The following is a 27,559-nucleotide window of genomic DNA, read 5'->3' as shown; positions in this document are numbered from 1 at the left end:
AATGACAATTGCCAAACGGAGCATTGCAAAACTATGGGGGCCCCCCGAAACACATGGAAGGAAGATATGGTCTGGTGTATGATATCAGAAAAGACAACATATGAAAGCAGGGGCTGCCCGAGAAGGTGGGCACAAATATGGGGTAAATGGAACTCTTTTAGAGGAAACATATGTGCGCCACCAATATTTAACTCCCAACCCCCGCTAGGAATTAAATGGTCAATGATCAACAGAGGTGGGTTTAATATGAAAATACGGATTGTTGTGCTCTATAACTCCTCGTCTTTGGAGGCTGTCCCTTCAAAGCAAACGTACTGTAATGCTAATGATATACCCCGATTTGTTCATCAATAAAAATAAATAAAAAAAATGTTAAGTAATCTTTCAATATTTGTGGTCTCTTCAGGCATATGTCAAGCCCTCCCTGGTATAACAGTAGCCATCCTGGCATAATGTTTGGCATCTCCTGCATACTGGTTGCTATCTCTGAAATAGTGCTACCCATCCCTGGGATGTTTCTGGAAATCCTAAGAATATTATACATACAAATGGGGAACCAGATTATTGTATTAGTTGGTCATGAAAAGCAAGTATTTAGTGAGACAATGTTCTTTTTCAGGCAATGAGAAGCGTTTCTTCTGGAAGGAAAACATTACTTACCCCGTTAGCATCTGTACATAGCGTGTAGTACTGTTGATTCTTATGCTTTGCATACTCTTACCATCTAGTATGGAGTTTGGACATTTGTATAGGAAACTGGGCCTTTGTTGCAGTGGTCCCCACACCTTTTGCCTGTTATTTCTTGCGACTTTGACTGGAGTGCACCTGGTTCCTTCTAACCAGGTCCCTGGTGCTCTTTTCCCAAAACAAGATAACTGGTCAATTGATCCCTAATTGGCCCGGCCTTTAGCACCTCTGCATGTCCCTAGTAGGGGTACCTGTGGTACCAAGGGCATAGGTACTAAAGAGGGTCCCTGAGAGCTGCAGCATATATTGTGGAACTCTAAGGGACCCAGCACCACACCCATGCAGACTGTCACTGAAGGCTGCATGACAAGGTGCTGTAAAAAGTGATAAAACGACAGCACACACCCTGTGTGCTATTCCCCCTAACACGGCATGCAATATGTGTAAGTCCCCCTTACAGCAGGGCTTACAGCCTTAAGGCATGGTGCATTATATCACATGTGAGGACATATCTGAATTAGCAGATATGCCTCTGTGCTGGCCAGTTCAATTACTGACAGGACAAGTGAACAGGGAAGCCATCTTAAAGGTATGTACAGGCCACTGGTTAAAACGAGTTCCCTGCTACATTATGGCGTTACTGAAGCCTATGGAGTTTGGTATCAAGCACCTCATTAATAAACCTACGCTGATTCCAGTTATGGATTTATTAATACAGACATCCAGAGGGTAGCTTAAGAGATATTATCTGAACCAAACCAGTCCTCTAGTGTGCTGGCTGACTGGTACAGTTCAGACTGTTGCCACAGACTAGTTTCTGACCCCCTAGGAGGTGAGAGCCCCACTCTCGGAGGACAGAAACAATGCCTGCTCTCAGGAGGTGTTTACACCTCCTCCAAGCAGGATGAGTGGTGATCTGAATATCAAGTCAGGAGGCTTCAAAGGCCTCGGCCACCTTTGATATGTGACCCAAGGCTTCCCCAGACAGGTAAAATGCCACCCCCTGCCCTGGTCACATCGGGCAACAGGACAGGCAAGAAAATTACCTATGCAGGAGGCGTGTTGCACTGCCAGGCTGGACACACCTCTAGGGTGAACAGCCTGAAGTGAACACGAAGTTAGGAATTCCACAATCTTGTGTGTGGTGGAATGAGGAATTCTGGGACAGAGTGATGCCCACTCCCCAAAGGAAATGGCCATCTAGGGGGCCCAGGGATAAGGACCCCGCTGGCTACTTACCCTCTCTCCCCTTAACACCCCTGAATTGAGTATTTAGGGGACCCCCTGATACCAGAACCTCAGATTTCGATAGGCACAAAGAAGGAGTGGACCAAGAAGACTGCTGACAAGGGTCAAAACTAACTTGGTTTCAAGCATGCCAGCCTGCCTGTCTGCTGCACCCCCTCACTTGGGGAGCAACCAACTCATCCTTCCACTGTGCAGACTCCTAGAAAGCCAGAGGGCTGCCAGTGCTACGCCAATTGCCAAAGAAAATTCCTTATAGTAAAGGAACTACTCCCCTGCAGCCGCAGGCAGCAAAGAAGCAGGGTCCGGTTTACCATCCTGCCACCTACCTGGACTACCAACTCTGAAGCTACCCAGGAAGAGATCACTGTGCTCCTACAGGTCAGATCCGTCCTCCCTCAAAGTGTGGGGAAGCCAGGACTGACTGGAGCTGCGCAGTACCAACACCTGGGAATCCGGACCCCTTGCTGCATCCAAGGCTTGTTGTGTCCAGTCCAGACACTAATGCTGAGGAAAAGCAACCTGCACGTTGAGGGACTTCAGGGGCAGTGAGACCCACATGAGGAATGGTCCAGCTGTCCTGTTTGCCCCCCTTCTGCAAACCCAAAGACAAAGAGTGAGTCCCCGATCACCGCCACCAGACACCTCAAAGTGTCTCTGCACCCGCGCCCCAAAGCCCAAGTTGGAGGAAGGTAATGGTGCCCGCTGTGTACTGAGACCCACAAGAGCCGAGCCCATCCTTGGGTCATCAGACTGGACACCAGTAGCCTCTTTCTGGAGGCCTCCTCCAAACGTGAGAGACTCCATCACCGAACCGGATGCTTAAAGACACAACTGCACCCGAAGTGGACCAACAGTGTCCCTATGTGCCCAAGCATCTCAAGGGTCAAGACCCCTGTGGTAGGTGGGGGCATGGGTTCCCCCAGACTGGTCCCCCAATCCCAGCTTGCAGTCTCTTTCTAACTTGTTTGCTCGCGGTCCTCAACATCAAGTTGACGACCGCGAGCAAGCAAAATGACATCCCGGCGAGACTTTTTCCTCGTTCGCGATGAGCAACATCAAGTTGGCGATCGCTCGAGTGTGGAAAATAAACCTCCCGGCGAGATTCTCAACGCGGGGAGGTCAGGTTTCTCATTACGAGTGGTCGCGTATGCTCGCGATGAGAAACTACCAGTCCGCGTTGAGAAAGCTGCTGCGCGAGTAAAAATCTACTCGAGTGGCAGAAAACTACAGCTCGCACTGTGCAAGATGCCGTTTTCAATGATTGCACAGTGCCGTATGCTTGTCCGCACTGTGCAATCATTGAAAACGGCATCTTGCACAGTGCGAACAGGGTACTACGCCATTTGCGATGTGCTACGCGTAGCTCGCGTAGTGCGAAGAGCACTTTGCGTAGCGCTACTTCGCGAACTACGCCCAGGGTTAGTTAAAATATGCCCCATGGACAAAAGAGTGCAAATGCGCAATTCAATCAATTAAACATTATAACGCAGTACTAAAGAAACTTATTAAATACAAAAAAACAAGTAGTGGTAATGTTTTACAGTGCAACACTAATACAGTACTTCTATTTGTGCATTACATCCTTCATTCAAAAAAAAAATGAATAAAATAATTCTATTTTATACTATTCAAAGTGTTTAAAACCTTAAATACCGTATTACACAAAATCATAACCAAATACACATTTGCGCAAACTATTTCTGACGGTGGTACAAAAAGACAATTTCGGGCCTACTACGGTAGTTTAGGAGACACTGTACATCTTGTGATAGAAGGCTTCTATGAAGGAAAAACAACTTGCAAACACCATAGCCCAACACTAGATGGCAGTAGTATGCAGAGCATGTGTATTTACTGCCACATATACCAGGAACATAAAATTACTTACATAAATGAGTATGCAAGGCTGTGTATCATAAGAATTTAAAAATGCCTTTGCTGGAAAAATGTGTACAGTCTCGGGGACTGATAGGCTTACATTAGTGGCACAAAAAGCGAATTTCCAAAACTCCTTCAAAGCTAGACTACGAGTGATAATTCAAGCTGCCTTGGGAACACTTGTGGATAGGTTCCCCTTGGTGCCTATAGGTTACTACTGTCTCTCTCAGACTTGTGTAGCCAATTGGATACCAAAAAGGATAGTTTTTAAAATCATTATAATCCCTAAAGCTGTGCGATTCCTGAGCCTGTAAGACTGTCAACTAGGGCATGAGCACATTGTCTGGACTTGTATTGCCTGTACCCAGTGTGAATCCTCTGGTTTATAAGTCTGTACGATCTGTCTAACCCAAGACACTCTCCCTTACTAGTGGCTGAAGGTCCCATGAGCTGTGTAACATTCCCTGGCGGATCCTGCCACTTCAAAGTAAGACTCTTGGGCATTCTGTAGGACTGAGAAGCTATGCGTGGAGAGGTGAAGGTGCACACATGAAAGGCCTGGCCTGGCTTAGCACACCAAGAAACCCTGGGATATTTCATGGAGCCCTTCAGAACAGCAAGGATAGGGTTAGGCCATGTGACATGATACAATGAAATGAGCCCTCTTACCTCTCGTAAGCTCTGCTTGCACAGGGGGCAGCAGGGCCTGTGGTCCAGACATCGTTCCAAGCACTCTTTGCAGAAAGTGTGGCCGCAGGGTGTGGTGACTGGCTCAAAAAACATCCTGGCAAAGAAAGGCAACAATTAACGTGTAGCCGGTGATCTAACATTCCATTAAGAGGTATTTGCACGAGCCCCCAGCAAGCCAACTCGACATTCAAAAGCATTGGGACACCAGGCAATCGGCCCTGAGGAGCATCCAGCAACAGAATAAAGTGCAGACTGTATGTATCAAATGATATTGACCAGTGGTTCTTAGAGAGAGGAGTTGGCCTAACGGCTAGGGCGCTCGACCTCGAACCTGGGGAACTGGGTTCGAGTCTCGGCAATGACGCTGAACATCCTGTGATTCTGGGCAAATCACTTAATCTCCCTGTGCCTAACAGAAATAAATGAATGTGCCCCTCTGTAACGCAACTGGTGCTATGTAAAGCACTCAGATACCCGATTCGGGTCAAGTTCGTGCTTTATAAAACTCTGTTAAAAAAAAAAACTGCGTTCCGGAGACCCCGGAGGGCCTTCTCCCTGGGATACACGGCTGCTTAAAAAATTAAATAGTATCAACAGATTAATAAAGTGTATTTAAATAAGCAAGCAAAATGTCAAATTAAACATTTCAAAACTTTTTCAAATGTGAAGGAATTTGAAATCAAAGGCAAAAATTACGTTTATAGCCTTCTGAGATTGATTTGTGGCAGCAGCGCACACGCATCAAATAGCATGTAGTATGGACGCTGCTGCCACAAATCAATCTCAGAAGGCTATAAACGTAATGTAATTACATTAGAAAAGCTCCAACATTCCCAATAAAATGTAGTTTTTTTAAATATATTTATTTGTGAATTAAATCAAGTATTGCATAATTTGTTTATTTGTTTGATGATTGCTTGTTCCTTCATTTTTTCGGTATTGTTTTGCGGTTCAAATCATCGAAAAAGCTCACCCTGGGTTCCCGCCTTCCATTAAAGACTTAGCGGGGGTCCCCGGGTTCCAGTAATAATTAAGTGGGGGTCCACAGAAGTCAAAAGGCTAAAAACTGCTGATCCAGACAAAATGATCAGGGGCAGCTGAACTATCTAAACAGATCCCCATTCCTTTTGCTTTCATTTCTTGCTGTGAACACGCCACAACTCCTCCTTCATTCCAGTAGATACCGGTCAGACTGGTTAGAAGGTATCCTGTTATCATTTCAATGGACTGCGAATCTGAGGCTGGGCTGCGAGTGTGGTGTAGGCACCTGCACACAGGGTTTTAGTGTGTATGGTTTCATCACGCAGAGAACTAGGAACAAGTGTTGCACACTCTGTCTCTACAAGGTGGCCATTACTACCACCAGAGGTCTGGAAATAAAGCCCCTCTGAAGGCAGATTGCAGTTCACTGAATCGTTAATGTGCGAAGCAATATTAAAGTGCCGATACAGGAAGTGCTTTGAAAGTCAGGAGAAATGATGGACTAGATCCGGGAAAAGGACTACATCAATAAGGACTTTCTTAAACATGTACTAATATTTTTTCAATGTTACCACTAAGCGTTGTCCTCTTTTTCGCCTTGTTTAGCGGTCATAGATTTGAGATAAGCCTAATTGTGCTGTTCGGATTTAGCAGCAGGAAGCACAGGTCATAGGGTTGTTCTCCATCTTGTGCTAAGGTACAGGTTATACAGCCCCCTCTTCCAGACTGTAACCTTTTCTTGCAGGACAGATATGAATTCAAGATGCATCCTTCTGCACTTGGAGGGTTGCATTTCACAGCTTGGATTGGTTACAACTGCTAGTTACTTAATCCAGCTCTTTACAGCAATAGCATACCACTAGTAAGGAAAAACGCACAACCTTCCCTGGCTGAGAGGTCATGGTTGGAAGGCTTGGGTTCATGAGTTTGGTCAGACGTTTGTGGCACTCCACCCATCACAACAGTTCGCTCTTTTACATTTGCCTGCGGTCCCACAGAAAAGTCCACTCTGCGAAGGTCAAATTGCCCGAAGTGTACGGACTTTGGGATACCCCTTGTACTGCTCTTTTTGAGCAGCCTGCCTTCTCTCTGTGCAGGAATACTGGGAGCCTGGACAAACATTAGGAGCTGCTCCACCCCACACTGTGTGGACTGTTTCCAGAGACTTGTGCTCATGGGGGCCAAACAAGGTGCTCCAGGGAAAGGCATGTTCTGCATAGGAAGTGAACATTAGGGCGGCCTGAACCCTAAACACTTGTAACAGGGTATGGTGGCAATGGAAATCTTTTGTCTGCAGTTATCTCATAGCAAAAGTCACAGACATTCAATCCCCTATTAATACAGGCTAAATGTATTATTTTTTAACAGAATGCTGCACATCAGTAAGGTATGCGGCAAAAGAAAATCAAGAGCCATGCCCAAAACCACATTATTTTTGGGTCATCCACTGAAACCCCTTGCAAGGGCGGCAACTTCACAATTAAACATCTCCTGGGAGTTATCTTATGACACCTCTCTGTTTGTGACGACGTTGCCTCTACGGCTTTATTTTTTTTGGGGGGAAACTGCATTTTTCTAATCTGACCTGTTGCTCTGTCTGTAAAGGGACTACAGAATCATTGCATCGAGCACGCGGAGTGAGATAGAGAGGGAGATCTAGATTTTCCTCCATAGGTACTCCATTTTCATATCAGATTATGTCCTAGACAAGGTGACACGCTGAATCGGTACATCTGTAAAAGAGGTCTGCAGCTGTGACGGTCACGAGGCGCATCATAATTTAACTCCGACTTTGCGGTCGCTGGCTTTTCTGAAGCAAGCGTGAAGAACAGATCCTTGGTTGTCTCCATGAAGTATGCAAGGGTTGGTCATAGGGGTGAGAGTGCAGACATGGCAGACTCAATGTGGTTATTCGCTTCATGTTCGGCGTTCAGTGATAACTGGTGTAGGTTAAAGTTAAAGAGATGCCTTTTATGAGCGAACAGAAGTAAACTACACAGGAGAGGTGGAAGATCCTGTTGATTTGGATGGTGAGCCTTACTTAAATTAATCTTTGCAATGTCTTTACTTATGCACAGCCATGGCCTTGAAGGTCATAGTATACCGTATAAGTTAGTGCTCGTTTTCATGATCTGTTTGTGTTCTTTTCCCTCTTGGTTTTGTTTCTCTCCACACCTTGGCAGTGTTCTAGAGAAAATGTTTATGTTTAAATTTAATACGGAGTGTACAGACTTCCAAAAAGACTGTTTCATGTATATTTTAATATTACTCTGGGTTCTCCTACAGCGCGTTCTCCCCCTAAGGTGCTTCCTCAGGGTGTAGTGTAGTCAAGCAGCCCTAGGCTTATCAGAGAGGAGTGTTAGACATCTGCAAAATACACAGTCAATAAATGGTGCATACGACTCAATAAGGAGATCCACACCAATTCATCAAACTAACATCTTTATATGAAGCTTGCTTCGTATCTGCACATCAGACAGTTTGGTGAAGCTGAAGAACAAAAATACAATTGTTACTTGTTCCTCGGATCTTAGCTTTCCCACTACATTTTGATGAGTGAACCAAAAGACTGGGTTCAGTCTTCAAAGACATAATATCCAATGCGCATCCAATCCAGTTTTATTATCACACACTTATACAAACTCGAAGCCAAATTCTAAATTTGTCCAATCTTGTCAGAGATAACCAAAGACAGAAAATGAATGTCTAAGATTACACAACTTAGTCCCATTCAGAGACCAGGATTAAAAACCTCAGTTTCCAAAACTCCCACGAGAGTACTGATGTGGGGGTTGTTCTGATAGCGAGATGGAAAGAAGGCTATCCCCAGGGGTATGACACTGATGGGGGTCAAGCCCAGATTTCAATGCAGCATTCATTATCAGTAAATTTTGTTAAAGTAGTAAAGGTGTGGTTAGATGTAAAGAAAAATGAAAAAAAACCTTTCTAGACCCTTCTCTCTTCTATCCCTCCACTATCCTTTTCAATCCAACTATCAGACCAACATGTCCATGGATCAAATTCATTTAATATTTCCCCAGACTAATTCATCACTCATTTTTTGGGGGTTCCGGAGTAGCGTGCTACTCACTTAAAACCTCATCAGTGGTAGCAAGCGCTATATAAATGCAAATCCTTTCCTTCCACTATCCTTCTCAATCCAAATAACAGCCTAACATATCCACAGCTCAAATTAATTTCTTATTTCACTATACTAATTCATCACTAATCCTTTATGGGTTCTGAAGTAAGATTGCTACTCACTGAAAAAGTGCTTTCACGCCTCATCTGGGGTAGTAAGCGATATATAAATGCAATTAAAATACAATTTCAAATTCTCTGTCCGAGCACGTGACTTGTAAGCCACTTTATCCAGTTGAAGGAAATACCCTGCACATTTTCCTGTGCAGAAATTCAGCAGTGTAAACACACAAGGAGACGAAAACAAAGAAAATACACCAGATATAGAATGTAACTAAATGCAACACAGTGAAAACCTGCATGTCGCATAAGCACTGGTAACAGTAAATATTCATGTGGCAGCCACTTTCTGAAGGGTGTAACATGCTGAAATACCACCTTTGAAGGGAGAGGGTGAGGGGGTAAGGTTCAGCTTACATTCCCTCTACTCTTACTACATACAAGGAGGAATCAAAACTGTCCATGTCAGGGCCATGTTAACATTACCACATTTAGTTCTACTGGTTTGTGTTCACATCCTGAAGTGTGCGCAACATCTTCCACTGCAAACAAGGCTATACCAATAGGGACGAGGCTGCAGGCTCTTCTCAGAGTGTCAATATTTGTATGACTGGCACAGGCTGTTTCCATGTAAAGGCTGCCTTTGAAGTAGATGACAGTTTCAATAAAGGTGTCTTGTATGTTTACCGAGTTTTCAGCACGAATGGTGGTTGCCCTTCGGCCAGTACAGCTTTCTGCATCGAGCCATGACGCCACCTTTGGAATCGGTTGGCATCTACCATTTATCCAGAGGCTTTATGCGCAAACAAGAGGTTTTCAGCATCAAAGACATTAAAGGTTTCGGTCCTAAGAAGCGGCTCTAGAGGAAGGGTATGGATGGCGCGGTCTGGAATATTGAGCTTTGGAGATAACTCTGCAGTTAAGTGCATTGTGACGCCATGGTAAAGTGCTGTGCTCCAACCACGAAGTGGCAGTCTTCTTTTATGGCTCTTTGGAAAGAGTCAAGTTTAATATAAAAGTCGCTCCTGAAGTAATCACTTGTTTCAACATCATCCTTGCCCCTGGACACAATTAGCAAACCCCTTGCGAAAGAGTTATCCCACTTCTACCCTTTGATTGGAGGCTGGCGGCTTTAAGAAGGAACTCTTGGCAAGACTTTTCATGCAGAGGTTACAGACTTCCGAGCGGTCAGCCTCCAAAAACATTTATTCTCCAAGTCACACCAAAACATTGGAAAGATTCCAATTACAAAGTTTCATATAACCAGTCATCAGTGGCAAAAGGCAACTGCACATCTTGACACCAATCTGTGGTGAGCTTCAACCAGGGTGCCAGCAACTTCAGTATCTTCAGCCCCAGTGCGGCCATTGTGACATTAGGAAGAAACATGTATCTGGAAGAAAGCTTTGGGATGTGCTATGAAAATGACGTATGCTTCAGACTGAACAGCAATTCAGAAAAGGAAATCTGAAAGGAGGCTGAACTGAGTGGCTATGTTTGAATTCAGACAGCACTTCGAGTCAAGTGCCGAAGGGAGCCGGTTACAATATCTTTGGAACAGTTGCCAGGCCAAAAACTGCAGTTTAATTCAAAGAATACCATCAAGTCATTCATACTGCAGAGTTTGGGTCATCTCCCCCCCCCTTCCTATCACCTCAGCTTTCCAATGCTTGTTGAACAAATTTCACAAGATAACGCTAGTGGCTTCATTAGGTCTGCCAATGATCTGTGGCCACAGGCCCTCATCATGCAACCTAACTACTATCCTGTGTTCCCTTCTAGCTTCTGGGAGATCAGAATCCCTATACACAGTTGTCGCTTTGTACCCCACCAGCTCCTCCTTCCCAGCTCACCTCACACACAGAGAGCATTCAAAATCCGCAGAGGACAGCAGGTCTCGGAGGACCACGTGGCTGAGGTTGGTGGATCCCACAAGTTCTTCCTGATGGGTATCTAAGGGCAGAGAGTTCCAGAGAAAGCGTGAGGATGCAGCTTAGCAACGACAAACCCTCCCCCTCATGCAGCTTCATAATCATCACTCCGCAGGGTGGTGTCTTGGTCTATGCACGCGCCGCTGCACTTTTGATTCATACTATCCTCACACTGGGAGAGACTTTGAATTCCTGTTCTGAAAGATGAACGGAGAGACTTGACAAAAGGAAGGTGCCTTTGAAAGAACCATCCAGCCGGGGTACAACTAGTCACAGGTCCAGCATTCACACAGGGAACCCTAAAAGCCTACTACAACTGCAGCATTGAGTCAGTCACTTATTGGGGATCCAGAATGGTGCTTATAAAACATAAAAAGCTAGAATGGATTGGGTAAAGTCCTCAAGGGCCTCACATTAAGGTCTATATAGGGGATTTACAGGGAGGAAGTAATGGTTAGTTTGCTGAAAAGGGAGGTGGTGTGGTTGCAACCTGTCTGTGAATAACTGTTGAATTACTATAACAAATCGCCAGGTCTGCTTTGGAGGTAAATCCGCCCCAGAGTGTGGTGGATCAGCTGCTTGATCTACAGGGGCTGCGGCGCGACCATATGTGCTGGAGGTATCTTGCTGAAGGCCGCAATTTAAATGATGCAGACTTTTATGGTAAGGAAAATATAGTGCCGTTAATTTGCAGGGTATGAACACTACCCTAGCACAATAAGTCAATTAGATATGTGAGCGATGACAATGTACTCCCCTTCTACGGTTACATTAACCCTTTGCTGGAAGACTTTTCTTCAGCAAATTTGCAGAGACCAGCATTAGCAGATTTTACAACAGATCTGTGCCTCCAAATGATTCTGGTGATGGTGGATTCGGCCACATTAGTGAAAAGCTTCCACTGCCTGGTGGAGGACAGGTTTTCAGCTGCTGTCGCCTTCGAGAAGGAGGTCAAGGAACTGTATGGGTGGACCGATATTCGGCCAGTTTAAGGTCTCGATCGGGCCCTGTGCATCTAAAAAGAGGAGTCCGCTTTTCAGCCACAGGCATCTGGACGAGAGACGCTAAAAGTACAGCTGGGCTCAGAAAAGTTCAGCAAGTAGTCCAATATGTGACTGTTTCCCATCTCTTCCAGACTTTGAGGCACTTGATAGGAAATTATTAGTTTCTCGAATAGGCTATGGTGCTTCGATTAGCTTAAAAGGAAGAGGGGGAGGCTATGAACACGAAATTGAGCAGGGCAATAGGAATATCCTCTAGGCATTATTGTTAAGAGATGCCTGATCAGCAGAACATTCTATTCATTCTGAAATTGTGAAGGAACTCTCTCCAGCAGATAGATCTGGGGTAATTGCATTATGATTACCGAGGTTGTAACATTGGGGAAAGTAGCACCAGGAGGGAGTGACGACATCATGGGTGCATTAGTGATCACTTTGCGCTCTGTTGCCACATAGCAGTGTCCTCCCATTCACGCCACATTACAGAAACCTTGTAATTAACATTTTATTAAAGCATCGTTCCAGCTTAAAATGGCAAAGGCCCCTCGAGACTTATCGCAATAGGCTGACCGCTGCGTGGTACATGTCGATATTAAATATTTGTGACAATAGTTTGGAGGTTTGGGGTCTGTAAAAGGTTCAACGTCTGTGCATTATCAGGCCACAGAGTAGTTTGATCCAGAAACAAATAATATAGGCTTTAATTAGAAAAGATAGTCTTGTCAGTTCTGGGCAGGTCTGTAAAGACACTCTGCTGGGAGACTGACCGAACTGCCACAATGGCAATGTAGCACAAACACGCTCCTTGCACGTAACGCGTGCAGACGTCATTGTGCGGAGGACTGCGACTCTTCAAATAATGCCGTCAGCTCAAAGGTTTGCTTTAGATAGAAAGTAAAGGCATCTGGTAACTGGGACGAGTTCTTCTCCGAAGGATAAAACGCTTTGTAAAACCCAGCTCCCTCATCACTGTGCCAGATCACTGAATTCTGAGGTTTCCTCATTTCACAAGAGAGGAATGTGGATGTGTTGTGTAATGATGCAAACTACCCCGTCTCCAATGAAGATAGAGTTACCATCAGTACCCGAACTCAAACGCATTGATGTACAAGTACCAATGGGCCTGGTTTCACTTCATTTACGTGGTCAGGCCCACTATGCGAGTTGCCATCTATGTGCGATTACAGGAACCTTGGAAGTTGGATATTTTGAGTTTCCCAACGATCCTTCAATTGAGCATAAGTTTATTATTACAGAGTTGCCCAAAACGTTTTGCACCAACTGCAGGATATCTTAATGCACAGCCTTCGAAGCCTGCACAAATCTGTGTGTTGGGAAGAGTATTTTCTCGAACACTTGTGTTTAGGGAGAGAGCTTGAAACATTTAGTATGACATGCAGTTAGTTTGAAAATTATAGTTTAGAAAATATTTGATGAACATCTGATCGATACAGCTTAACATTCAATAACTTGGCTCTAGCGTTTAAACTGGCTGAGACCGGCTTATTTTTTTTAAACACTTCTGCTTTGACAACATGACAATCTTAAGGACAGATCTAAGTTGTTAAAAAAAAAAATAGTAACAACGTTTTGTGATAAACTCAAGTTTAATCGGTTTGATTTTGTTGTTTGACAATTTCTAACTGTTTTCGGATTACAAGCTTTTTCCTTAAAAAGTGTAGGTTTTCTAACTAAGAATTTGATCTTTCAACTTACATTCATGATTGTACCCTTTCATCCAGGGTGCACATAGTTTGGGATCTAACGTCACCCCAGGAAATTCATTCTACGCTCTGTGTAAGGAGTATTTCTTCAAGGTCTTTGAGAACCCAGCACTACTTCTTGTGCACAAGAGGAGTTGTGATGGGGCATAAGCATCCTTCAGTCCATTATTGCTACACACCCATGGTTCAGTGGTACTGAAAACTGCATTGAGAGCCTCCTGCACTTCTGCATTCATACCCATGTATTCAATTGGCTGCAGTCTGATACTGGCATTAGACAACCCTTTCTTTGGAATGAGGAACCATCCAGTAGGTATATTAGCGGTCTCATTTCTTCCCTCGGTTCTACTTTAATTCCTCTTAGTCTACCAGCATTTTCACTTCCTCCGCAGGTAGATGAATGTGGTGTTTCTACAGCACTTTGGGTTTGTGGGATTAGTCTTGGGTCTATAATTTCTTGTAATTTTATATGGGACATTTTTTATAGCATGAACTTGGCTTTAGGAGAGAGGAAGTTAAAATGTGTGCCAGGATTGTATGGTTACAGTTAGCCTAAGAGGACTTCAGGAGAGCCTATGTTACTTTTTATGTTGCAAGCACTTGTATTCTGAAGCTTAATAGTGCTGAATAAAGGTGGCGTTGGTGTGCTGACGGCAACACAAGGTTGAAAACTAGGCCTTGAACTTGCAGGTAGACCTTTGGGGGGTAAGATAGAGAATACTATACTTTCCATTACGTCTGGGATTTCTGTATTTTTTGCAATTCTTTAAAGTGAAAGGCTCGGATTGCTTCGTCTCATTTGTGACTCTTGTAAATTCTGTACTCAGGCCACTTAGCCTCTACACCTCAACCAGTTACCTTTAATTCACTACTATCTGCACTAAATCCCCGATTGAAGTTAATGGCATGAGTTCATTAAAAATGATCTTTAACCACATAATCCGCTCACAGGTGGATGCCAAATAAGTTTATTGTGTACAACATTGATCAAGCAATCGTAATCATTATTAGGGTTTCCAGTTTTTATTTTAAAACAATTGTAATCAATAAATGTCCATCGAAGGGTATAAAACTTTTTGCCACAAACTGCTCTATAATCCTCCAGTGCCACAAAGCACTTTTCTGTGATGGATAGCCCCTCTGTGTCCGACTCAGACCATGGTAAGACACTTAATATGCCCTTACAGCCATTTGTGAATCCACTTGACCACCAGGACCTAGTTCTACTCGCATTTTGGGGGCATAGCTCAGCTCATATGACTTCAGCTCACTGTTCGTTGCATGTTCCCCAATAGAAGCCAGCAAGTTCGCAGCTGAACTCTGAGCAGTTTCACAGTGCAAGGCAAACTGCACCTTCATGATGCCATTTCTCTCAAATCACAGAGGGAGGCAGCCCACTTTCTGAAAGCTAAGGTATCAGGAATGTGGCAACAAAGATCATTGCATATAGAGGTCTTCAGAATTAACGCCCTCGCTTAAAACACCACTCCCAGCCCTCCTCGCCTTAGGTTTACACTCATGATCTGAAAAGCAGGACCGTGGGAGCTGCATCCTTCGTACAAAAGGATCAGGAGTCATAACAAGCATCTTCAGTGGCCATGCACAATGCAAATAGTGCCATGCTCTGGTTTTGATAAAACTGTGCTGCTTTTAGAGCATCCGTTAACGAAAATGTTGAGTTAGTGTACTGTACTAGCAGTAGATAGTACAGCTCAAACATGAAGAGGCAATCACAGCTCTTCGTTGCCTGGTATGTGTTGCAGATCATGCAAGTTCAGCACCTATCGTAGCCTAAGGACGAGCTAAAACTTTTTAATGCACAGCATTCTACTCTGTGCTAAAAATCTCATGCATCTCTGAACTTACATTTGTGATATTAATGTCGCAAAGTTATTTTTTATATAAGTATTTCACTTTTCACCGATTCAGAATTGCTCTGTAAATTGATCGTACCAGGCTCCACCTCCCTTTAGTGGCAGTGATTAGGTTTCCCCGCCTCCCACTCCATCCAGACACGATTAGTGATACACCCTCAGGAAGTGCAAAGGCGTGTCTGTCTTCCTGGATTTTGTCAGTGAAATCAAGAGCAAGCCGAGGGGATTTTACTTGCTTTGGTCACTCACATCTCTTGTATGTTGTGTCTTGAAGGATATGAAGTGCCCTAGTGATGCAAGTGAGGAAGGTCCACCGATTTCTGAATACTGCTTCTGCCCTGTACACTACCAATCACTTTCTATTCTATAGCTTGGGTAAAGTTCTGCTATCTAAAATCAGTTTCATAAATGAGTATGTTGGTCATGGGCTAACTCCTTAAACACAATTTGCAGTGTACCCATTTACAAAATGCTTCACGATGAGTGTCATTACTAACCTTCAGTCTTAAAATGCTTACTTATTCTTTGTTCCCCAGGGTCTTCGCTGCGTTCACGCTCCTTGTGTTTAGTAGGCTCACCACTCAGAGCTCCTTGCAGTCGTTGATCAGGCTGGCAGAACAAGAGCAGAACCTAGACATCACTACACACACTCTTTACTGTCACGCTCAACAGCTTGAGCCACATGTTAAGATACAGAGCTACCGAACTGCCCACGTTAATTGTGCTAGACAGGACAACACAGCCAAAAGAACAAACAATCGCACAAATGGCGGACACCTACCAACATGGTTGAAACCAATGTGTCTCCCCAGACACCAGCACTGTCAGCATACAACCACGAACCAAACTGCGCATCGACATGGCTGACCAGCGCCAAGACTGCTGATGCACCCACCCACCCACACACTTGCAAGGCACACTTCACTGGTGTGCGTACAAATACATACACACAGCTGATATAAACGTAATATCGAAACAAGCCTCTGAGACACACAGACACACACACACACACACACACACACAAATGCAAACAGTTGACAATGAATGTTGTCAGATGGACTGCAGTGACACATTGAAAATATGAAATTAGATATATTCCAATTACAGATTTAGCTACAAAACAAACACACACAACATTGGCAATCAGACACACAATCAGGCAGTGAAAGATTCAAAGATATGCCACACATGGTGTGCTGCAGCAAAATGCAAGACATGCTGACACAGCTACAGTACCTTGCCGTCCAGAGGACCCCCTGCCTCTTCCACCGAAGTAGCACTTAATGGCACAATCAATGCTTTTGTCTCTGGACTCCAATGGTCAAGGTACTGTGTGAGCAACAGTAGAAGAGCTTCAGCAGCTTCCGGAAGCGGTGACACATCAGGGTGGAGAAGCTGAGATTCAGAGAAAAACAACAAGGTGCATAGTTCAGACAACCGTACTCATGCCGAAGCAACTGAATGTCCACGGTCTTGGTCAGCAACAGTGAAAAGCTATGCAACACCAGTCCTCACTTATGTCAAAGGGACCTACTCAGTACACTTAAACCAGCTCTTATGCATATGAATTCAACCTGCAAACACATACCATTCACACCGATTCCGGTTCTCAAACCCACAATAGATGGTGCAAACGAATCTGGATTGGTTCCAAAGTGCAGCATCTCCTCCTTTCCACCACTAGAACCCAAGTAAGACCTACAAAGGCACGTAAACTGCTACTTAAATTCTAGGTCTACTTGTAACATCAATGTAACTGGGCTTAGCCAGCAGATATGCACACTGTGGAGGGTCAATAAATCAATCCATTGGTATTTTTAAAGCGCTGCTAATCACCCAGGTGTATCCAGGTGCTGGGTTCAATTGAAAGTCTGGAGTGTTTTCCTGAATTCCTCCAGCGAGGGTGATGTCTGGAGGTGGAGGGGAAGGCTGTTCCAGGACTTGGCAGCAAGGTAGGAGAAGGACTGGCCTCTGCGGTGGCTTCGGTGGATGTGTGCTGTCCGTGTGAGGGTGGAGGAGTGAAGGTCTCTGGATGATTGGTGGAGGGTCAGATGGTGGTTAATGTAAGCTGGTCCTAGGTTGTGGAGGACTTTGTAGGCGTGTGTCAGTATCTTCAATTGACATCTTTTCTGGATAGGGAGCCAGTGGAGGTTCCTAAGGTGTGGGATGATGCGAGTCTGTAGGAAGGTGGAATCGGACTATATGGTTGTCCCCAACTTTTTGCCTGGTATTTGAATGGTTTTTGACTAGTCTGGCTGGGATACTGCTATCCAGGACCCCAGTCTATCTGCTTCCTCTCTAAACTGATGTGAGTACCCTAGGTACATCCCAATTGGATACTGAGGACACCCTGTCAGCCCCTTGTAGATGGTACCTTAGGTACCCAGGGCATGGGTCCCTCAGAGGCCTACCAGGGGCTGCAGCCCTTATTGTGCCACCCCTGGGACAGCCATACAAACTGACACCACCAGACCACTACTGTAGTCTGGGTAAGGTGGTGCTTGCACCCCTTATAGGGATATAGGTATCCTGTATTCCACTTAATACAACACATATCCTCATAGATCACCCCTAAGGCAGGCCTTGCTAATCCTACAAGGCAGGGTGCTGAGATATGTGGGAGGGGGAACCCCTACCTAGGTAGGGCCCCTCTGCAACCTTCGTAAAACTATTGCTGGGTTGTTTGTAGTGCAGCCATACCATATACTCTTAACCGCATTATAAGTAATCGCGATAGCGTGATAACTTGAGTGGCTGCACAGAACCATGTTGTGTTTGGTGTCAAACAAGTAGGAATCATACCCCCAATCCAACCATGGGAGTCAGGGCATGATTCCCCCTGCTAGAGGGGCGATAGGGTAAAAGCGCAGATTTTAGACACCAATTTAAAAGTGCACAAGTAGTACAAAATGGATGCCACCCACACAACTCTGGCTGCCTGTTGCTGGGCAGAACTCCAGCCACGGCAGCTGGACAATAGGGATCTTGTTGCAGGGAGGTGCTCCCACCTCCCCAGACAGACTATGTGGATTGGAACTGGGAGGGTGCACCATAGGATGTCTTTCAGACTTGCACGTAGGCTTCTCCAGTGCCTACTTCTGCATACATCGCCTCAAACCGGTTCAGGGGCATCCTGTCCCCTGCCCAGGTGGGAAAACACACAAAGGGGAGAGGGTGTAGCCACCCTTTCCTGCCTGAACTCTCATTGGTGGGCTCTGATCTGGACACTCCACTAATCCGTGGATAAAGGTGAATACAGGGTTCCCAGAGCCTCAGATTATTCTTGGACTTTGCAGACTTGAACTTCGATTTGCTGCCGCACAGCTGAATGAAGAAATCTCCCTTGGGGTAAAGGAGTTACCCCCCCCTGCTTGGCAGGCACCTGAAACACTGCAAGTGACCCGGTTGGAACTTCTCTGCTCCTACGAACATAGACGACTCTTACCTACCTTGAGGTGAGTTTCCAAGCATCGCAGAGGCCAGTGAGTGTGCACAGCAAAGCTCAGCACCGTGGACCCCGTGGGTGCCGAGATACCCAATACCCCAGGACACCGGCCACCTCTTGCAGTTGTGCTTTGGCCCATTATTGAGCCAACCTCTCAGCATCATCTGTACCAAAGATCGACGCCCTAGCCCGCTCCGGCGACCCGTGGGCGTATCTTTACGCACGCCAAATTGCTGCCTCCCGCGGTCCCTTGTCTCTCGACTGGTGGGCCCTGGCGGAGGTCAATCTTCACTTCCAAGAGTTCCCCTGGTTGCTCCAGGGCTGCTCTTCAGTCTCCTCGCTGGAGACCTCGCTCAGACCTTGTGGGTCTGCACCAGTAGCTGTTTTGTGATTCTTGCGTGGGTTGCGGTTGCCGAGGCTTAGTGGATCCAATCCGGACACTAACACCGCAGCGACCATCATCCTTCGTGGGACAGTCGCCCTCCAGAAGCTGGCCTTCCTTGAAGCCTTCTCGACCCCGTGGCTGACGATCCAAGCTACCCATCTTCCACCTGGAAGCACCCGACATTGAAGGGCTCTTTCTCCTGAGCCCCTGGTCACTGTGCCGTGACCCAGACTCGGTCCCCTCTGCTTTCAGGTCCTTCAATTCAAGATCTACATCTTCAATCTTCATGACATAGACGACGCTTCTTGCTAGCAGCAGTTCTTCACGTTTTGCCATTGAAAATCAGCCCGCGACCCGACATCGAAAACGACCTATGCACCCAGCTTCCCTGGGGCAGGTAACAGTGGTACCTCGGTACTCTCGTGGGTGTGGGCCCTTCAAAAGCTTAGCTCTAAACTCTTGAACTTGAACTCCTGCTAGAAGTGTTTTTAATCTTGTAAAATTCAACCGCGACATTCTCCATAGGCTTTAATAGAGATCCCGACAGTAACTTATACCACTGCAAGCGTCTCCCGTGGGTTCCCTTCCTCACTACCTTGGATGGTCTCACAAGGGGCCAGCGACTCTAAATGCCCTAGGCATTGTCTGTAGAATTGTCGTGGTTCTTATACCACTTTTTTGATATATGGTTTGGTCCCCCCCCCCCGGGACCCTATGATTCCAGTGCTATTTATTGTAACTATCAATGCTTGTTTGAATTGTATCTTTACCTCCAGCCTCATAAAGAGACTAGTGGGATTATTCTTAGAATAAATACATATATTTTATATATATATATATATATATACACACACCTGTGTGGACTACTCTTTCATATGGTTATTCAAGAGGTTATCTATGGTAAAACAATAACCTTAACACTCCTTCAAGACTTAGCCTGAAGGCTGCTCTCCACAGCTACCACTAGGATAGCTTTCTTTAAAGGTTGTCTTTTAACCTATCACCATAAGAGTCGAATTGGACTGGTGCAAGGTGTCCCCTATAACTAGTGGACAGCATATGCCAGGCCAACTTCTCCCAGGGTCCATTTGGGCTGGTTAGGATGAGACTGGCCGCTGAGTTCTGTATCGTCTTAAGTCTCCTCATGAGTTCAGTGGTGGTTCCTGCATACAGTTTGTAGCCGTAGTCCATCTGGTTTGTGATAAGGGCTTGTGTGACGGTTTTTCTCTTGCAGATGGGGAGCCATTTAAAGATTTTTCAGAGCATTCGGAGAGAGAGTGGAAGCAGGAGGAGGAGACTGCATTGATCTGTCGTTTCATGGCGAGTTTACTGTCCAGGATGACGCTGAGGCTGCTGGCTGGCTCGGTCGGTGCGGGAGTGGGTTCGAGTTTGGCAGACCAGCAGGTGTCCTTTCAAGGGGAGGTATTGTTACCGAAGATCAGCGCTTCAGTCTGGTCAGTGTTGAGCTTCAGACAGTTGGCAGTCATCCAATCAGCGACATTCTTCATGTGGTTTTGAAAGTTGGTCTTCGTGGTGGTGGGGTCTGCTGAGAGGATGAGTTTGGTGTCGTCGGCGTAGGATATGAGTTTGAGATTGTGGGTTCTGACGATGTCGGCTAGAGCCGTCATGTAGGTGTTTAAGAGGGTGGGGCCAAGTGATGACGCAGATGGTACTCTTGGGTTCCAAGGCGAAGGGAGCTAGGTGGATTCTCAGAGGTTATCACGTGAGGAACAATGTGATCTATCTGAAGGAGTTTCCCTGGATCCCGATGTGGTGCAGTCTCTTGATGAGTGCATGGTGAGATACGGTGTTGAACACCGCAGAGAGGTTGAGGAGGATCAGGGCCGCAGATTCTTCCCTGTCGAGGAGGGTGCAGATGTAGTCAGTGGTGGCGATCAGGCATTCTTGGTGCCGTGGTTGGTGCAGAAACCGTATTGGGAGGCGTCAAGAAGGTTTTTCCTTCCAGTTGTTTGGTGAGCTACTGGTTGATGGCCTTCTCAAGGACTTTGACGGGTAAAGGGAGCAGATAGATGGGGCGGGAGATATAGACTTCGCTGGGGGTCAGCGGAGGGTTCCTAGAGGAGACTTCTGACTTCTGCGTGTTTCCATGCACCGGTAAAGGTGGCTATGAAGATTAATGCATTGAGGATGGTCGTAAGTTGGTGGCGGATATCCTTGCTTCCTAGGTGGAAGAGGAAGTGGGGGCATTGGTCTGTGGGTGCTCTAGAGTGGATGGAGTTCATGACCGGAATTAATGATAGCTGTGGTGTCCTATGTGGTGTGGTGAGCTGTTCCCATGCAGTGAGGGGCTGGTCGGGGAAGACAGTGGAGATTGGTGGGTTGGGGCCTGAAGTTCCTGCAGATGGTGGATATCTTGTTATGGAAATGGTTGGCTAGAGCGGCGCTGAGTTCCTGTTCGGAAGGGAACATGCACTCAGTACCCATTGGGCAGGAGAACTATCTGACGATGCTGAAGAGTTTCATGGTGCAGTTGGCGCTTGCTTCGAAGCGGTTTACTAAAGCATCTTTTTTACCACTAGTCGTTAGTTGTATTTGATGAGAGCTGACTTGAAGGCTGGTCGGTCTGGGGTCTCTCTGCTGGTGTGCCATCTTCTCTCCAGTTGTTTGCAGCTGTGTTTCATTGTCCTGAGTTCTGGTGTGTACCTGCTGGCTTGTTTGGTGGATCTGCGGGTCTTGGCTGGTTTGATGGGGGTGACTAGGTCGTCAGGATTAATGATCAAGGTGGAGAAGTTCTGGACTGCTTGTTCCAGGTTGGTTGTATTTAGGGCTGCGTGATGTTGAGGGCCTCCATTTACTGAGCCTGTGTCACTTTGTTCCAGATGCAGAAGGAGGCGTTGGTGGGGCTGATGGCGGTGCACGGTGATCCTGTGATGGTGAAGTGGATGGAGTGGTCGGTTTCAGGTCAGTTCTGTGGCATGGTGGCTGTATTAGACTTTGTTGCCGGCTGTGAGAATCGGGTCCAGTGTGTGTTCTGCTCTGTGTGTGGGGTCAGTGACCAGCTGGGTGAGGCCGATTTTGCCCCATCGCTCCTGGAATTTGGTGGAGTTTGTGTATGTGGGGTCATCCAAGTGGACGTTGAGGTCTCCGAGGAAGATTTAGTGCTTGGTCTCAGTAGCTAGGGGTGGGGGGGGGGGGGGGGGGGATGAAGTTAGTGAAGGTGTCGCAGAAGCCGGTGTTGTGGTCCCGAGGGTCTGAAGTCAAGCGTTACTCCGACGGTCGTTCTGTTGTCCATGTGGAGTTGGAAGTTGAGGTGTTCCATTATCAGTGTGGTGTAATCTTAAGTGGTGGTGCAGCGGATTGTTGCTTTGTGGCGGATGGTGAATCCTACTCTATGTTTGTTGGTGCGGTCCAGGTAGGTCATCTTGTAGCCGTTGGGAGTTGCGGTGGAGAGGTCTAGGGCGGAGGATGGGTTGAGCCAACTCTCTAATGAAGATCATGTTGGGGAGGAGGGTGGAGATGGTGTCCCAGACTTCGGTGGCATATTTGTAGCGAATTGGGTATTGAGCAGAAGGCATCAGAGTGGTTCGAACTGATCGACAATAGCTCCATTTTCTTTGGTATGTGACCAACATTAAAGTTTTCATGGGCTTTACTGTACAAGGTCTCAATCAGCAAAACCTGCTTAACAGCAGCTCTGTATAAAGTGTAACATAACCATAGTATCAACCTTGAAATATTTACGATGAACTTACTACCTTGGTGATTGGAGCCGTGGCCTCTCGAGTGAGACGCTTGCTTTGGGAGCTCCGGTGGACCGCTGCCTTTCGAAGCTTTTTCCGCGGCACCGGGGATTCTTCTGCAGTTCACCGGAGGGGACCTTTACTCCTGGAGTGCTCCGGAACTTCCAGCCTCTTTGGAGCGGTTTCACTGAGGTTTGGTGGCTGTGATCCGAGTAGCAGGGACCGGAGTCGCTCTCATGAGCCACCATCTTGCGGTGCTCTGAGTCCGAGCAGACCGCGAGCAGGGACTTCTTCTCCGTGGCTACCGGAGGTGCCAGTATCCTCTCAACCATATTGCCACTTGTGACGATCGCTATATGCATAGCAGAGTGGCGTCTGAAAATCTCCCCTTGATCTGCTGGGGGTCCTGCGGCACGGAAGATCGTGTGCTGCCATCTTGGGGGATCTCCCCGACCAGAGCGGACCTAGTGGGAGCCTCCCCTCCTGATCTTCTCTCTGCCTTCCGGGCCCCGGACGGTCGACGCTCTCTCAAGGTAGCGGGTATCAGGAGAGGTGCGCGGTGACTCATTAATCCCGGTCTCGGTGAGCCCTATTTGTTTAGAAGCTCGATCCAGCTCCCAAACCCTGCCTGACCTTAAGATGGCAACCGCTCTAACGAGCTTCTCGGGAGTCCGAGGGAGACTGCCATGGTGGCGCGTGGGTCCCGCATGCCACATCTGATGCGCTTAATAGGCGGTCAGTGGGGGAGTGGAGAATATCCTCCGGCGACCCCAATGGGAGTTTACATGATCGCATGGCGCCTGAATCATACCTTCATAAAAACTCTGCTATTACGGATTCGACAAGCCGGTCCCGAAAATGGCGCCCCCCCAGGGTAATACCACTGAAGAGGGAGGATGTTCCCTTTAGTTGATGATATAAGGCTTAACAGAGTAACAGAACCGCAGTACTAGAGGCCTGACCCTCCGTAAAGTCTGAGATCCACAGACTCAACTTGCCTGACTTTAAGATGGCCGATAAGCTGCATCTCCTATCCCATACTACCTTCCTAGTCACCTCCATCTCCCAGTTTCTGGTCCAGAGACCTTCGATTACATCAGGATCTTCATTATAATCTGGCGGAGCTCGAGTAAGATGGCCGATTTCGGGTGGAGCTGCATCAACATCTATAGGGGAGATTGGCTCTGGCACAACGCTTTGGCTGTCACCTACCCAACCAGACCTTGGACATAAGCCTCGTCGCTTTTTCTCCGCTGTTGTTTCCTCCCTGTGAAGACTTTTCCCCATTTATTTTCTCCTCGATGAGCTACTACTCTTGGTCTAAAATTGGACTTCGACCAGACCTTGAATTTATCCCTCATCTGGCTCACTCATCAAAACAAAGATTATGTGTTCTTGCCACCTGACCGTTGAGACCTTACATTTTGGCCAATGCCCGGTGGAGCTACCTTGATAGCTATAGAGAAGGTGGGCTGTGGACTTTCACCCCCTCGGCCGTCGCCTGCCCAGCCAGACTTTGGGCAAACATTCCTTCGTCTCTCTGCAGTTTCTCCCGCTGCCCTTTTTCCTTGCCCTTCTTTGCTCATTTTATCTTGTATTCCATGCTCTTTAAATGTTTTCTAGCAATGATTCTAACTTGTAACTGATGTAACTTTGTAACAATGTGGAACCTCATGTAAAGCACTCAGATACCTTCGGGTCTGGCCAATGCTAAATATAATTCACAAATAAATAACTCTGTGTGGTTTCTAGATCATTCTAATAGACTCAAAAAAGTTCATTTGTTTAAATTGCACTTAATTGTAGTCGATAGAACGCCTAGCAACTTTATTGATGGTTTATGCAACTGGAATACTTTTATTCCACAGTGTGGAACAAACTACACATTTCTGTAATATTGTGATAAAAACAAATATATATAAAAAAAAGACTGCCTAAAGTGTGTTGTGAACTTGCAATATTAAAACATCTGTGCAACTTCAGAGATAAAGCTTTTTTAAATTTTTTTTTTTAAAGAATTTTATTGAGTTTTCAAATCAGTGCACCAAAACCAATACTACATGCAATAGCATCTTATATAAGACCCAACCATCGATGTACATGTCAGGAGAAACCGGTTCTTCCAAGTGGTCTCCCTAGTTCCTCCACCCATCACCCTCTCTACCCCCACCCCCCCCCCCCCTGTCAGTGTGCCCGCGTCAACCCCTCTTCAACGTCTGCATTTAGAACCCCGTGGTCCAAGAAATCCTAACTCAAAAACAATCAAAAGAACACTTTCATTGTTCTCCAGACACAGGAGGCCCCGCATTGCCACCCAACTGCGCCCCACGCTCCCACCGTGACTACCCGACAGCTCTCAATATAGAGTGCAGACGCTGGTTCCTCCCTGAGTGTACCTAAGTGGCCCCGTCCTGCGCGGTCTCCCCAGTAGCCTCAGAGGGCCCCACCCCAGGCTCCACACTCCGGTCCATGTCTACAGGATCCCTATTCCCCTCATTCAACTCCTCCAAAGAACGAAGCCCCTCTACCAGAGCCCCCCCACGCCCGTGCAGCGTCCAGCGCCTTGTCATTAGATGCTCGCCTGGCCAGCTGTAGACGAAGCGTCCCTTCGCTCCCCGCCCAGGACAAGAAACTCGCCTTCCATCTCCGAAAGCTCGGACCGGCCCGTGCCTCCCAATGCATAGTGAGCTCCCTCTTGGCCATTATCAGACCCCAAATCGTAAAACTTGCTCGTAATTTTGGTACTGGGGGTGTGCGGAAACCATAACAAAAGGCAAGTCCCCATCTCCACCTCCAGCTCGCGCTCAGTCACTTGATTCAGACACGCCACCACATCCGCCCAATAAGAGCCCAGTTCCAGGCAGGACCAAAACATATGATCAAAATCAGCACCTTCCACTCTGCACCGGGGGCATGGCGATTGGGAGCCTCCGAAGTACCGCAAAATTTTGACCGGAGTTAAGTAAGCCCTGTGGAGAGTATAAAATTGGACCAATTGAAAACTAGCGTTGCACGTGCCCTTCCAGGCCCGCCGTATCCGCTGCGACCACGTCGTCTCAGGAATGGGCCTACCAAGATCTCCCTCCCATTTACCCCGCAAGGCATCCATAGGTGGCAACCTCTCCGTGGACAGCCGCCTATAGAGACAAGTGATGGCCCTGAAAGTACCCGCCACCATAGTGACGTATTGACACCTCAAAGAAGTCGGGGGTTCCGACAGCCCCATCTTCCACGGTTTCTGAATCCCTGACACCAAGGCGGCGTGCAAAAGATAATCTCTCCCCCCCCCCCCCCTCGGCAGATCATACGCCCCCTGCAAATCCTGGAATGACAACAAAACGCCATCTCTGTACAAGTCCCCAATCATGTGGACCCCGCACTCTTCCCAGCCAGCCAACGCCGACCAATCCCCGCCATGTGGGAGGGCCGTGCACATGCCCAAAGGAATTTCCGGGGCATATGGGACCACGAAGCCTGCCCGTTTCTGACTACGAATCCAGCATAGCCGGAGTGTGCGCTCCGAGGGTAAGCTGGTCCAGCCTGAGCCTCTGCCGAAGCACAATGAATGACAACACGTGGCGCGGGATAACCCTACCCTGCGGGCACTCAGGGCCTCGAAACACACGCGCCACGGCCTGTGTCAGCCACTGCAGCTGTGGCGCCAAGTAGTACCATTCAAAATCCGGGGCCGCCAGCCCCCCCCCTCCTCCCTTGGCCTCATCAGAGTGGACAGTGCCACCCGCCGTCTTCCAGCTCCCCAAATAAACCCGGTCATCAATGTCCGAAGCGTCTTAAAAAAGGTGACCGGGATCCATATCGGCAAGGTACGGAAAAAGTAGAGCAGCCGTGGCAACGCTATCATCTTCAGCAGCGCTACCCGCCCCGCTACCGAGAGAGGAAGAGTGCGCCAGAACACCATACTACCCTTGAGCCCCCTCAGCGCGCCACCCACATTCCCCTCAAAAAGGTCAGTGGGGGTGTGAAATATGCGGACGCCCAGATACGGTAAGCAAGTAGGCTCCCACCTCAGGTCTGCAAACTCCGAGGGCATCTGAACTCCAGGGGACAAAGGAAACAGGCAGGTCTTAGTCCAATTCGCCTGCAACCCCGACAAGCGACCAAACTCCCTGAGCAGGGTTTTGGTGCCCCGTAAGGAACCCCCCGCATCAGCCAGATACAACAGGAGGTCATCCACATACAGCGATATGTGATGGAGCTCCCCACGCAGCCGAACGCCCTCGTAGTACCGCCCTTGCCGGGCATGAGCCGCAAGAGGTTCAATTGCCAGCGCAAACAAAAGTGGGGATAGAGAACAACCCTGACGAGTGCCTCTCTCCACCTGGCAAGCCGCTGAGATGGTACGTCCCGTACGAACCCTAGCTGTGGCGGAGCTATATAACAGACTGGTCCAACGAACAAAATCATCGCCCAGGCCAAACTCCTTCAGCACCCGGAACAGATACGGCCACTCCACACTGTTGAATGCCTTTTCGATGTCCACGGACAGCACCACGGCCTCCGACGTACCTCCCCATCTCTCCCCCAGGATCCGCACCAACCGCCGAATACACGTCGCAGTATTCCTAGTGGGAATGAAACCCGATTGATCCGGGTGTACCAGGGAGCGCATGTGACCCAAGAGTCGCGTGGCCAAGATCTTGCTAAGGATCTTATAGTCAACCGAGAGCATGGAGAGCGGCCGGTATGCCGTCTTGGAGGTGGGGACCCGCCCTTCTTCAGCAACGGCACTATGATCGCCTCTCTCATAGTGAGCGCCAGCCTGCCCAGATCCCACGCCCCTCTATATACCGAC

General features: G+C 47.3%; 1 protein-coding gene across 4 annotated transcripts in view; it reads right to left on the bottom strand.

Moving 5' to 3' along the window:
* The window catches only part of LOC146810599 (LON peptidase N-terminal domain and RING finger protein 1-like), a 151,309-nt gene that overhangs the window by 61,528 nt on the left and 62,222 nt on the right, over positions 1 to 27,559 (bottom strand). For 2 of the 4 annotated variants that reach the window (XM_085617649.1, XM_085617651.1), the window contains exons 4-7: positions 16,452 to 16,610; positions 15,713 to 15,824; positions 10,539 to 10,638; positions 4,483 to 4,597 (exon numbers count right to left, since the gene is read on the bottom strand). In XM_085617649.1, the coding sequence (XP_085473775.1) occupies positions 4,483 to 4,597; positions 10,539 to 10,638; positions 15,713 to 15,824; positions 16,452 to 16,610 (486 nt within the window). The remainder of the gene's footprint in view (positions 1 to 4,482; positions 4,598 to 10,538; positions 10,639 to 15,712; positions 15,825 to 16,451; positions 16,611 to 27,559) is intronic. The other 2 variants (XM_085617650.1, XM_085617652.1) reach the window with 1 other exon arrangement.

This window comes from Triturus cristatus, chromosome 7 (assembly GCF_964204655.1).
Source record: "Triturus cristatus chromosome 7, aTriCri1.1, whole genome shotgun sequence".
Lineage (NCBI taxonomy): Eukaryota > Metazoa > Chordata > Amphibia > Caudata > Salamandridae > Triturus > Triturus cristatus.
The sequence above is the reverse complement of the archived record's forward strand: the minus strand, read 5'-3'. Positions and strand labels throughout refer to the sequence as shown.